The 14390-nt window shown below is 42.6% G+C and overlaps 1 protein-coding gene across 1 annotated transcript; it reads left to right on the forward strand.

The window, feature by feature from the left end:
- The first annotated feature begins 900 nt into the window (after positions 1–900).
- Positions 901–14131, forward strand: gas6 (growth arrest-specific 6). Its single transcript, XM_084936721.1, has 15 exons — positions 901–1410; positions 1673–1833; positions 3912–3936; positions 4033–4095; positions 5992–6114; positions 6792–6911; positions 9065–9187; positions 10100–10221; positions 10417–10535; positions 10664–10853; positions 10954–11118; positions 11204–11372; positions 11470–11609; positions 11697–11898; positions 12217–14131. Exons 1-15 carry the CDS (start codon positions 1335–1337, stop codon positions 12366–12368), a joined length of 1950 nt encoding a protein of 649 aa, XP_084792847.1. The 5' UTR covers positions 901–1334; the 3' UTR covers positions 12369–14131.
- The last annotated feature ends 259 nt before the right edge of the window (positions 14132–14390 follow it).

Below are 14390 nucleotides of genomic sequence, written 5' to 3' on the forward strand. Positions count from 1 at the left end.
AATTGTTTTAATTCAGCCACACTGGAGGGGTTTCCAGCATGGATTGCTTGTTCAAGACTTTATTTTGTTCCAAAAAGTTCAGTTTTTTCAAAAGCAAATAGGCTTGGCTGGTGAAAGTGAACTCAGCTTTTCAGAAAATGTGGTTATTCGTCATTAATTCATGATGATTTAACAGGCAAATATGACACATATGCAAAAAAGAAAGAAAAAGAAATCAGGAAGGGGAAAATATGTTTTCACAGCTCTTCAAAGGTTTATCATTAACTAAAACTAAACTAAAAACTAAAATAAAATGTGAAAAAAAATTAAAATTAAAATGAAAACTAGACTTGAAATATAAATATAAAAGAAGTATGATTTGTTTTAATACTTGTTTTTTCTCAATTTTATTATAACTTGCCTGACAAGACACTGGGGAAAATGTTTATTGAGACTTTGGTTGTCTAAAACACTAAGTAAACTGCTTTCAAGAAGTTCTATGTTTTTATTGTAACAATGGCACTGATTTACTTTTTAATAAGTAACAGAAGAACTAATTAAAACTATAAACTAAAACTAAACATTTCCAAACAATAATAATTAAGCTGAAATAAGAAAATTCACTTTGGATATTAAACTGAATTGAAAAAAAAAAGTCAAAATGGGGGGGGGGGATAACAATTAGCGTAGTCTGTGCCACCTCATGCCCCCCTTTGGTTATGCCCCTGGACTAACGTTTAAAATACTTTTGAAGGCATTGCAAAGTACTCGAGTATTGTTTACTTTAATACAAGTATTTACTTACTAACCACAAGTGCAACACCCAAATCACGGATTGCGTGCCAGTTAAACAGATTTTTTTCCCCAGTGTGATGCGCGCGCACATGCACACACGCGAACACACACAGAGGAGGGAGGGAGGGATGAAGAGGTGTCTGCATCACTTCAAACTCCTGCCTGCACTTCTCAGAGAGCTACTCCTCCTCCTGAAGCAGAGACGAGCAGTGTTCCTCCGCAGACTGTCCGGTCCGCAAACGGCTAAGTAAAAGTCCCCACACATCGCGATGGGGACCAGCTGAACCGCACGCGTAGGGGGTAGAAGAGGTCGGTCGTGCAGTTTCCCCGTGTAGTAGTAGTGAGCGTCCTGGAGGAGGAGGGGGACACAGACACACACACAAGCGCGCGCGACGTTCGTGTCCTATCGTAGACGTTAACGGCCAACGGTCGGAGCTAGTCACCTGAATACCTGCGGCGTTTCGCACGACGCCTGCGCTTACATCGAGAGAGGCTGAGGAGGGGGTGGGACGGGGCAGGAGAAAGTTTCTCGAGCTTGGCGCAAACACAGCAGTCAAACAATGCGGCTGACCCCGACAAAGTCCTTTCCGTCGGCAGCGCTGCTAATCCTGCTGCTCGTCCGCTGGTCCGACAGCAGTAAGTAAACAGTTACATGCTAGGCGGCTAGCTAGCCCGCTAAACCCTCTTTGACATTTGAGTTGCAGCTGGTGATGATACACGTCTCGGTTATTGCCAGTACTGACGGTTAACGTTAGATATTTCGCAACATCCCTCACATTGTTTTCCTGCGCCAGTGTATTGCTTAACCGTAGAGTTGTTTGACATTCACTTGCTCTTTTTTTTTTTAAAGGTGACTAAACTTTGCCCGTTTTGCTCTCTTTTGCCCTTCTTTCTTTAGTCTCACTGTCCCCTCAAGAGGCAAACCAGTTTCTAAGCAGACACAGGAGGGCGAATCAAGTCTTCGAGGAGACGAAGCAAGGACACTTGGAGAGGGAGTGCGTGGAGGAAAAGTGCAGCAAGGAGGAGGCCAGAGAAGTGTTTGAAAACGACCCGGAGACGGTGAGTGGTGTGTTCACAAGTTAGTCTCAGCTGCAGCTCAGCAAAGGCTGCATGCGAGCAAAGGCGGGCTTCCTTCTCATCCTGTGAGGAGGTACTGCAGTACCACCAACTCCATCAGAGCACCATTACCTGCTGAGGTTGTGTTATGTACTGTAACTTCAGGGAGGCTGGGTGTTTACATCATGTTCATAATGACTACACACACTAATGATTCATTGTCTGGGCTGCTTGCCGCTAGTATTCATGCTTCAATAAGTCCAGCATGCTGATAGCTGTCAGGACACATAATATTCCCATGTCTGGGACTTGGCCGCTTTCCGCTTCTTTTGTTTTTCTTTCTGTGACAGACACTGATTCAGCATGACTCTACTGTCATTTGTGAAATCCCCTTTATTTATTTATATATATATATATATATATATCCCCAATCTCCTCTTCATATTGACATGTGTCCTTAAGTTGATAACAAATATGGGATGTAGCTGGATGTCTTTCTGTTTCTTTTTCTCATCGTGTTGCATCTTCTGATGTTGCACATGTACACTTTTGCTCATGCATTTCATTCAACATTACTGTGTATGTTGCCCTGCTAATCTGAAGACATGTTTCCTACTTGACATTTAACATCGTACAAAATCCATCACACGGGCCATGCTCAGAAACCTGTACTGGAGATTAGTTTCCATTCTGCATTCATGAGTGTACACGTCAGCCTTTCCATCCATGTGAATTCATAAGCCTATTTTATATGTACTACAGTGTGCTGTATGTGCAAACAGGCTATAAATAATCCAAAGTGTTTAGAAAAACACATGGAACTTGGGCTTCTTGGGCTTCCTCAGGAAGATGATATGTGTTACAGCAAATAATAGTGCAGATGCATGCCCAGAATCTTCTGCAACAAGTCTACCCTAACGTGGCTGGATGCTTTTGATTGTGAACTCTGTAATTTCTCTTAATTTCTACATCTGACATTCATATTCAACGGTTTTAAGTGGTGGACTTGTGTTGGTGATGTGCTCCCCTTTAAATGTCACGTTCACTCCTTAAGATTTGATATTGTGAATTGTAGTAGAGAGGGAGCGAATGAGGCAATCGATGACTTAAGATTACTTGTAAGATTAGTCTGGCGCTGAGAGAGGGAGGATTAAACTGAAGCTGAGGTGGATTCTGGTAAAAAGGGTGAAGTCGGGTGATGTCTGAATCAGATCCACGCATGCCACCGGCAGAACACCAAATTACTCCTGTAAGTTTTGAACCTTGTCGTGACACAAAGCTGCAGTCTCACTCGTATCTGCATTATTCATCCTGAAAGGGCCCGTCTCTGACTCTGCATTTTATTCTGCTGCAGCTTTGTAGCTCTGCAGAGAGGGAAAGAGAGAGAGGCTGGGGTGTTCCCAGTGCTTATGATCATCCTTGGCAATGGACAGTCATACCAAGTTTCTGGTCTCTCATTTATTTGATGATATACGGGACATACAAATGAGAAGAAGGTGTCAAAACTAACTTGCTCAGTGTGAGGTTCAAATTTAGTCGTTTTGGTTAACCTTTGAAGGTCAGCTTATATTTTAGGTCAGTGTATAATCAGACTTTACCCCACACAGAATTTTGCCTGATTAGTTTCACTTAATAAGACACCGGTCTCACGCAAGCCTGCTGCATCTGGCATCTACTGCAGCATGAGTGTGACTCTGTGCCTCCAGAGTCTCAGATTTTGGCCTATATGTGGAGAAGTGCTGCAGCCAGAAAGCAGGAGGGATGGTACTACTACCAGGAATGCAGAGAATGCTGAAGAAGCTCCTGTCATAGAGCTGCACCCTGTTAGAGCAGATTACAGAGTAATCATAGCCTAATCTCTGCATCGCACTGCCACATTTCATGATTGTTTATGAACTGTTTTTCCTGCAGAAGTGAGCTATAAAAAAAAACCCAAAACAAATGCACAATTAAGTCAAGTATAAGCAGAAACCTGTTACTAATTTTAAGAGTTCATTGAGACTGTATTGCCTTGTTTAGATTTTGTTTGCAAACACATAACTTTACCCTGTGTGTTTTGTTTTTGTTTTTCTCTGATGCAGAACTACTTTTATCCCAAGTATTTAGGTAAGTTATTATTCTACCTAAAACCATTAATCTCTCTCTTGGCTGATTATATGTTTGTCATCCCTTCAACTGAATTCCATTTTTGTCTCTGTCTAGCCTGCCTGGACACGTTTGGAGATTCTGAAAAGAAAAAACAGGATCTGGTCACATGTGTCCACAGTAAGTTTTTTTTTTTTTTTTTTTTTTTTTTTTACCTCCTCCTGTCTGCCTTTCAGCTTTATTGTTAGTCTGTGAATAGGTTAGATTAATGCATGTCTACATCCTGCTCTCTCATTTATTCTCAGTTCTTATTTCACTGAGAAAGTTGCTACATGAAGAGACAGGGAGCTAGTTATGTTGCAGAGTTGTGCTGCACTGCAGTATCACTGCTCTGCATCACACTCCAGTGTGTGCTCTCTGCAAGTACAGAAGCAATCGGAAGCAGAGATGTGCTGAATCTCTTCGGCACCTCCAGGTCCATTTTCTCAGCGTGGCACACCTAGCTCCTTTTAAAGTGAACTGTGTGTGCGTGAGTGTCTATGAGTAACATTGCAGCACTTTGCTACAGTGACGCTACACGTTGCTGAATGAGTGACACACCCCTTTAGTCGTCACATATTCGCGCACTCACTTCCTGAGCGACTGCGCCAGCCTCTTCGTGTGTGGGCTCGGCTGGGGAATGACGTAGAGAAGATGGTCTGACGAGAGGATGGCTAAGGATTTCTGCTGCATCAGGATACAGGAGACCGGCTTTACTGCTATTGGCTGTTGATTGTCTTGCGGGGGAGGCGTTTCCATGACTCAGCTGCAGCATCGTGACATTTAAAGATACGGCAGTACTTTTTTTTCCACCAGTTGTCAGCACCATCTCCTTTCCACCATTTTTCTATCTCGCCCATCAGTTGCCTGTCACCACTGATGGTCTCAAAGCAGATTCTGGCTTTCCACCAATTTATTTATGGAATATTTCTGACATGCACAGCGCATTATGGAAACATGTACTGAGTTAATTCTCCCACTGCTCCCTGCTTCTGTTTCCTTAGTCTGCAGTTTTCTGTGAATGGCACTTTACAAAAATGGATAAAAATAGATCACTGAAAGACACGTGTTACTGTTCTTTGACATCCACAGTATGGCACATTGTTACTTCTCTGGAAGCTTTGTAGGCTGTGATTCCACAGTGTGTGTTTTAACAAATGGAACTAAATTGTGACTCTGTGTTGGGGGACCATTAAATTTTGAAGCAGAGGAAACAAGCTTGGCTCCTGCAGTTACACTTCTTGTTTAATGGTCTACAAAGCATCACTAACCAGGAGCATGGGTGGGATTCTTTTTTTTTAATATCTGCCCTACATTGTCAGAGAGTACAATTGCATGCACTGATGCTGATATGCAAATATTTTCAGTTTTGATGAAGGAATATTACTTCAATGTAAAAAAGAAAAAGAAAAAAAAGACATATCTGATAAAATGTATTGTAGTAAAACATTCCTGCTGTGTTATTTGTAACTGAGGGATCATCATCTGTAAAGCACTGACATCAGCTAAGTATTTGTGCACATAACGCTCAGTTTAAATACAGATGTTTTTAATAAATGCACAAAGTTACATTACACCAATAGCTGGTAGTATCTGACCGATACGTAATATCGGATCGGTCCATCTCTAGCTGTCATGCAATGTTACAAAAAAAGAAGAAGTTGTGGCTTTGGGTTTTACATAAGCGTGCAGTGGGGGAAAAAAAGAGGGGGGGAATTAAGTGTAAATATGGAATAGAAAAGTAGCAAAAACAAGAATTAAAAATAAAGCTAAATATCAATTCAGTATTGTTTCTTGAGAAGTAGAGGACAGGTGGTGGGAATTAGGGCATGTCCGGAAAGAGAGCCTGTCCCAAGTTAGGCTATTTATACAGATCTCCCAATGTGCAGAACCTAAGAGAGATTCTGCATATCAGGAGTGTCCTCTGTCTGTTATGGTATACAGTTACACTGACTATAAGCAACCTTTGTACAGACTTGATGCTTAAAGCAGTAATAACATGTCTTTTTCTCTGTCTCTGTTTTCTCACACTTTAAGATATTCCAAATCAGTGTTCTCCCAATCCCTGCAATCCCAGCGGTACCGTCCGCTGCGAGGACAAAAAGGGCGACTTCCTCTGTCATTGTTTTACGGGCTGGACGGGAGCCACGTGTGAGAAAGGTACTGTCATCATTATGGAAAGCTGTGTCCTGGAGCTCAGCAGAGGTTGAATTTTTGCTCTGTCATTCTGGTACATCAGTGCAAATGTCATTACTGTGACCTTGGCTCTGACAGCGAACCCCTGTCCTGTCCACTGATAGAAACATCCTGCTTTTCTCATGTGTAAACTAATACTATTTTGTCTCTCAAAGATGCTGGAATTAATTTGACCTTGAAAAGCTGTTATTGATGGCATGCTGTCTAATATCCAGCTCCTGCTGCAGTTATTAATGATGTGTGAATGGTGTGTAAGATCATTATGAAGTGCATGTACGGGAAGTGCTATCCCAGACTCCAAACTGAGGTTTGATGCTTGTTAGAAGTTAAATCCACATAAGTTCTAAACTCTCACTGTGAGGGAGAGGGGAACAAGTTTCTCTGATTTATGGCGCAGCCATCATTCCACACATTTCCACTGTGACTCATCCTACCACCTTACTGCGAGAGGAAACCAAAACAGATTCAGTTTGAGTCGGTCTGAGCCTTTTCCACTTGACAACCACAGTCCTCCTAAACACTCAGCCACAGTTACATACTGTGTCCCTTATTTGGAATGCACAACAAACAAGAAATTCACAGTCACTAAACAGCATCCAGCTGAAAGCAACCTGCATTTCTCACCTCTCTCCTGCTTGCAGATGTCGATGAGTGCAGCAGGAGAAATGGAGGATGTGACCACGAGTGCAACAATACTGTGGGCAGTTACCACTGCTCCTGTCGCCAAGGCTACACACTGTCAGGACGTCAGCTGTGTAATGGTAAGCCGCAGACCACAGATGCACGTCTTCTAATAGCTGGAATCAAGTCAGCACTGCTGCAAATAAACACATCATCGCCATTTACCAATTCTGAATCCACTTCCCACTCTGAAAATGTAAATTCTTTGTAGACTTGTATAATTGATTATGTTGTATTTTATCTACTTCTGCTTATTTATATTTTGTATTTAATATAATATCAGTCTCATAGACTGTAGATGGACGTACCCACGATGACGTCATCCATTGGTCTCTGGACTCATTTTGAGCCTCAGTGTTAACAATTTGGCTGCCTCCACATTAGTTTTTTAAAACCAGAAGTTAATAGGTCTGGTGTCCCACAAGGATCGATTCTCAGTCCAGGCCTTTCTTTTCTTTAACTTCTTCCCCTGGGCCTGATTTTTAAAAAACATGGACATTCATGCATATCTTTCCTATGCAGACAACACCTAAATCTACATGCCTATAAAAAGAAATGTCAATTCAACCCCTAAACCACTACAGAAGTGTCTGAAAGATATCAGATCACAAGAAACTCAGATCATTGTGTTCAGACCCAGTGGTGTGTGTACTACTCCTCTCTTGGACCTGGGTCCGAGTGACTAACCTTGATGTCAGACTGGACTGTGATTTTATACTAGATAAGCATATAAATTCCATTATTAAAGCTAGTTTTTATCATTTTATCAGTTTTTCATTTCAGACTTTTGTCCAGATTCAAATCCATTTTTCCCCCCAATTTTTGGACGTCTTATTTTATCACAACAAATCTGGACTACTGTAATGCGCACTATATTGGCCTTAGCAAAGCTTCCCTTACTTGCCTACAGTTAGTCCAAAATGCTGCAGCTCGTCTTTAAACTGGAGCACATCTCCCCCGTCCTGGCCTTCCTTCACTGGCTTCCTGTTTGTTCATTTTAAGATTTTATTTTATTTTTTTAAAACCTTTAATGGATTGGCATCACCAGACATATCTTAGCTCCTAACTCCATTTAAAACATATATTAAAATGTTATTCTTTGGCTTTTAATTCAGAATGAGAGTGGTGTGTTCTAACCATCTGTTTGTTACTGTTGTTGTTGCTGATTTGTTGTGTGGTGTTTTGGTGCTTTGTACAACACTTGTGTTTTTAAAAAGTACTTTTGTAAATAAACTGATAATTGGTATAGTTGCATGTTACATCCATAAACTACACAGGGACAATGCATAGACACACACAATGCTAATTATTGTTAAATACTAGAGCAATAAGATGATAGTACTGTGTTTGTCAGATAATCCATTAAAATGCTCCAGAAACGCATACCTGTCAATCAAAGCTGCCATGCCCCAAACTCCAGTGTCCAGATGGACGAGTTATTAACAAAAAAAAAAAAAACTCTCCCCACTTATATGGAATTTAGTGGCTGAAAGCATTTTGACACGATGCTCTGTGGGAACTGAGTGGTCACTGAAAAAAAGCACAGTTTCTGGCCTCAGAAGTTGCAGCTTAGCCTCCATACCCACCAACTGCAGATGAAAACTAGCCAGTAGCTAAATCTAGTTCAGGGCTTCTTTTCTTTTTGAGATCAGTGTTTTTGTGTATAATCCCTGACAAAAAAAATAAAACTAAAGTTAAATTTGTAATTATTCTGAAGTTCAAGTCCCTGAAACAGTCCAGCAGCAGTGTTATTCTGTCTTGTGTCATAACTATCACTGTGAGTCCATAAAAGAACACATGGCTTTGATTAGTGAACAAACGAGGCAGAAAATAAAACATTACAAGCTCATGTTTTCCTAATGTGGACCCCTGTGTAAACTCAGTTTTATTTATAGTTGTAGCTTTCCCCCCAGAAAAGAAGTCTGAGAAAGGCCTCAAACTGTTGTGTGATTTAACATCCTGAAAGGTTCCTTCTGTAAATATTTATTTCAGTGTAACTGCAGCGCTGGAACATACAGATACTGTGTATTAAATATGCAAACAATACATCCATGTATTTAATTATGTTTCTTTGGAGGATTAAATGGTACAAAGCACATCAGGACCAGGTTAAGTTTCCATTCTTCAAATTACTCCCACTGGATTGTCCGATGTCTTTTCCTTTGAAATGTTCCTAAGCCCTTACACGTGACTTTTGGAGTCTCAAAGCTGAGGACATTTTGGTGTCTTTCAGATCTGAACGAGTGCAAGATCGCGGGTGTGTGTGGAACGGCACGATGTGAGAATAAGGAGGGTGGCTACGACTGCTTGTGTGACATCGGCTATGTTTACGACAATGAAACCAAAAGCTGCGTCGGTAAGTGTGTTTAACTACACATAAATACACTTGGTTTAATCAGAACTGACTGAGGAAAAGCTTTACCCTCAGCGGGGCTCGGTGCAGCTGCGTAGTGGGGTCAAGAAGGGAATGCAAAGGTATTTGGAGAAATTGCATATAAGTAGGTAACAGGTCACTGTGAACAAGTCTGCGTTTAGAAAAAGATAACTCAGGGAGTAAACCTACAGCCTGAGCCATTAATGCACCTTTCCTTGGTAATTAATGTTAATCACTCTAAAGAAAATGTGGTAGAGCAAAACCGCAGCAATCCTGTATTTCAGGATTTATACGTGACAGCTATCACACAAAATCTTACTAGTTACCTTGGAGCTCAATTATTGGACTCGAGCTCAAGATACACGCACACAAATCTGATCTTCCAATTTTTTATTCCACAATATGTGTGATAACTTAGCCACCAAATCATATGTGTTGAATCAACATGGAAAAGAATCTGCAGATTTAAACCGAAGCTTTGAATTACTCGTGTGCCCAAGTTCTAATCTCTACTGGAAACCAGACTTTTCATAACCTCACTGTCCCTCCTTAGAGAATTACTGCTTATCATAGCCTGCTCATGGCCATGTAAGGTTATATATGAAGTGTGGCGATACCATCCAGTCAGCGTCAAAGGCCACTTAACTCAAGTGTTGTTTGCATTCCCTGATATGTTGTTTCTTCTCTCCCCCCCCCCCCCCCCCCCCCCCCCCCCCGCATTCCTGGATCTGATGTTTTGTTGATCCTTGTGGGGTCATGTTTTGACTAATCCCTCTGCTGATGTGACTTTGATAAATTTATGGACTCTCTTCTTCTCTGTAATTCTCTCATGTCCCAGTCGTCACTCTGAGCTCTCACGCCCTTTAATTTGTCCAACCTTCTGTCGCTTGTCAGATGTGGATGAGTGTGAGACGGGTGTCTGTGAAGAGGAGTGTTTGAACACTCAGGGGAGTTTCCACTGCTTCTGCGATGGACGCCAGGGTATGAAGCTGGCGCAGGACCTTCGGAGCTGTAAGGTGAAATACAAAAACCAGCTGCCGCTGTTGTTAAATGATGATTAAAAGCTATGTCTGTTGGACCACGTGCTATTTTTCTTGCCTCTACCATCCCATCATGGGTTAAAAAGTACAATTTCAAGTGCCATCTTGTATATGTGCATGATTCTCATGACTTTATCTCCACGCTGGTTGTGTGTTTGTTCTCTCCTCCAGCCTATAACTCCCTGTACAACACCCACCCTGAAGAGGAACCCCCGCTCTCTTTACTTGGGACGCATGTTCAGCGGTGTTCCAGTGGTGCGGCTGCGTTTTCGCCGCAGGGTTCACACAGGGTGAGAAATTTCTGTTGGATTTTCCAACGTGTTCATCAGCAACAGCTGTCTTGTCTTGGAGGCATTTTCGTCTTAGTTACCTTTGGACAAAGACCATCTTCATTGCTGTTTCCTAATTCTCTTTTCAGCTTTTCAGCAGAGTTTGACTTCCGCACCTATGATCACGAGGGAGTGATCTTCTTTGCTGGAGGTCACCTAAACAGCTCCTGGATCGTGCTGGCGATGAACCAGGGGAAGCTGGAGCTGCAGCTGAAATATGGCGGCGTCAGCAGGGTCACCAGCAGCGGACCTATTGTCAGCGATGGCCAGTGGAGGAAGGTCTGACTCTTCTGCTGAGGAGCAAAACAAATAATACTACCCTGTATACACTGTCTTCATTAGCTTATTAAAAGCTTGTTACATGTCCGGTTTTAACCAGATCTCGGTGGAGGAGCAGGGGCGGAGCCTAGTGATTAAGATTGACAGGGAAGCAGTGATGAAGATTGCGGTAAACGGGGACCTGTTCACACTGAAAAAGGGGATGCATGAGCTCAACCTCACTGTGGGGGGAGTGCCTTTCAAAGAGGACAGCCTGGTCAATAAGGTGTGTGTTTTGTTTTTTTTAATGTATACACCACAAAGAGACTTTCACACATTTCCTAACTGTTGTGACTTCATTCGTTCCTCAGGTGAACCCTCGTCTTGACGGTTGTATGAAGGAGTGGCGCTGGCTAACGGGTGAAGACACCTCCATACAAGAAACCATCAGGTCTAATGATAACATGCAGTGTTTCAGCAGTGAGGATCCGGGGGCATATTACCCCGGCACAGGCTTTGCTCTCTTCAACATCACCTATGGTACATGCGTGTTTGTGTTCATAGCTTGAACAACTCTTTGTATTCATTGTAAGCACATGTGGTCATCTTCATCCCCCTGCCCTCCTCTTCTCTTCAGAATCACAGAACCTGAGCGTCCGCTTGACCCTGAATCCAACCACTGCTATCGGGGTGCTTTTTGCACTGGTTCACCAGGACAGAGTGCCTCTCTCCATCGCTCTGGCTGATTATAACCCTGTAACCGATGAGTGGCGAGATGTGAGTAAATACATCCCGCACTGTGCACGTGTTCAAAACCACTTTCTGTATATTTGATATGCAAACTGACTTCCTGTGTGTCTTTAGTTTGTTCTGGTGTCTGTAGGTAATGCCGTCATTGCCAGCTCTCCTGCACCCTTCTGTGATGGTATGAGTCATGAAATCCAGGTGACAGTCTCTGGTAACCAGACCCTTCTGCTGGTCGACGGCCATTCTGGACGAAGTGAAGATGCTGAAGTTCCCACCGGCCTCCTGTCACAGTCTACTACCTTCATAGGAGGCCTCCCTGGTGAGCACATACACACTTAAACAGAACAGAAAAGTTTTCCATAAAGTTTTTAAAGTACTTCCTACCTCTATTGAAGAGTATCAGCTTCTGTTATTGTCTGCATGACTGCTGGGTTCAGACTGGAAAACATCCCCGGCAGCTAGAATCGTGCACAGTTCTCAAAGCTGAAAGAACAACATAAGATTTTTTGTAATGCAAAAATTAAAAAAAAAACACACAAAACGCCCCACATGACAACAGATGGATGAATGTTTTCACTGACACGTTGAACAAAGTGAATAATGTTATTTGGACACTTCTTGTGATTTCCACCCTCAGATGTTCCTCTGGTGTCCACGCTGGTGTCGACACCCTACAGCGGCTGTATGGAGGTCAGTGTTAACGGACAGCCTCTGGACCTGGACCGGGCCATCCACAAACATAACGACATCCGCTCGCACTCCTGCCCCCTGCTGGACTCCCACCAGTGAACGGCGCTTGAATCTGCCAAAACCGATCCATAAGCAGTTCATTGAGACAAGGGGGTGATGGGAAAATGTTTTTAATTGGAATATGTCACAGTGTGGCTTGAGCCCAAGATCACCCCTTCCCCTCCATCCTCTCCCTCCCTGGCCTTATCCTGTGATGACACTGCTGCCTAGAAGCAGTGGCAGGGATTTTCACAGCAGTCTCAGTGTTATGACCCAGCAAGTTAGTTCTTCTGCCAATGAGTAACACCCCCTGTACAAAGGGAATAATAGCTGCACAGCATTGCCTGAAAACTGGCTGTGTTTTAAAGCCTCGTAAGCTCACAAGAACACGCAGGGTCTCATCCAAAATCAATGCTACGGGTTTGGTCCGGGGTCAGCCTTCTACGCCTGGTATCCTGTGCTTAAACGCTGATCTAACTGGAGGTTTGTAAGCAACGACTAGTCTGTGCTCGTGTTGCTTACATCCAGCTCACTTAGTTCACAAAGCTTGAATTAATCGAGTGCTAATGTAGAATCTCCAATTAAATGAAAATGTAAGAATTAAAAACACAGGGACCAGAAAGACAGTCCTACATCAGCTACTTCACTCAGAGAAAAGGTGTGAACAGGTGCTCAGATCTTCAATGAATAAATCCCATTTGCCCTTAACCCCCCCCCCCCCTTGCCACAGCGAGGCGGTATGAACTTTGCGTTCTGTAGAAAATATTGCACATCGTTGCAGGTATAAATGGACTGCCTTCTTGAATTCCCCCCCCTGCTCTCGATTGGAGGAGCACTCCATATCTGCCTGCAACTTCGAAAATCAACCGTGTGCCTACAAAAGAACAAACCAACCCACACTTGTCGACAGCTTCCCTCTAAACAGGTGAATCAGTTCCCAAAGGTGCAGCACTGCAACCCAGCAAACTAACCGACGCTTTGCAGTGTGTGCCCCTGAGGATTTTCTCTTTTAAAGAACAGACTCACACTCATGTTCATCACAAAAAAGGTCCCTTCTTTTCCCAAAAATCACCCAGTCACAGTTAAAGCCTGCCATATACCAACCCGAGGACAGTAGATTAGACACAGAAGCACAGGGAGACAGGAAGGGGCCTTCTCCACAAGGAAGAGAGAGCACTGCATTGATCGCACCACACAAGCTACTGAGAAAGGAAAAGAGGGCGCTGTAATATACTGAATATGTAAATAATGTGACTGTACAATGCTTTATAGAAGACAGAGCAAACACTACCTTAAAATCCCCCCTTGAGGCACATTTATGGTCCAAAGTTCAAAGAAAGATCAGAGTCTCTCAACTTCATCTGCTTCTTAAAAAAAAAAAAGGTTTCAGCGACAAATCATGGTGGAACTGGGAGACTGTGAGAGCAATACCCAGGGATTAAAGTAGCATCAAGCTTTAGAGACTCAGTTTTTAATTTGATTTATTGGTGCTCAGCGAATCAAAACACAGTAACAACAAAGAATGTCAGAAGAGCGAATGCCTAAAGGGCTCCAGTGTTATTTTACATCCCTGTGTAAGGTATCATTTTCTAGTTTTCTGATGGATGAATGCCAGAATATAGAGCTTGACTTGTTAATGTCTTATTTTATTTTTTAATCATATGTGATGTATCTTGAACTTCTAGTTTTTATTTTTCACCTTAACTGCCAGTATGTGTATGATGCTGAGAGAAGTCTGCCTTTTTTGAGTTTTAACTTCCCTCAGCAGTGAAAATCCTATTTAAAAAAAAAAATAAAAAATAAAAGCAGCTGTATGAACGTCACTGAGTAAAGTTGTGTTTTGAAAAACAAAAACACATCCGTACACCTTGTGCTTCTGTTTCCGATGCTCTCGACTGTTGCGGCATAGCTTAAGCTGTGATGGAGCTCAATATTATGCTTTAATACGGAACCTCCGCCTTAGAGGCAGGGTGACCTTGAAAAGAGAAGAGCTAAAACATTCTTTTAGACGGAGGATAACCTGAGGGGCTGCATCAGGGATCTCAAACCTGTGATTCTAGAGCCACATGTGATTGTTTTGCC

The sequence above is a fragment of the Perissodus microlepis genome, chromosome 1 (assembly GCF_051167445.1).
Source record: "Perissodus microlepis isolate ML-2025 ecotype Zambia chromosome 1, ASM5116744v1, whole genome shotgun sequence".
Classification (NCBI taxonomy): Eukaryota; Metazoa; Chordata; class Actinopteri; order Cichliformes; family Cichlidae; genus Perissodus; species Perissodus microlepis.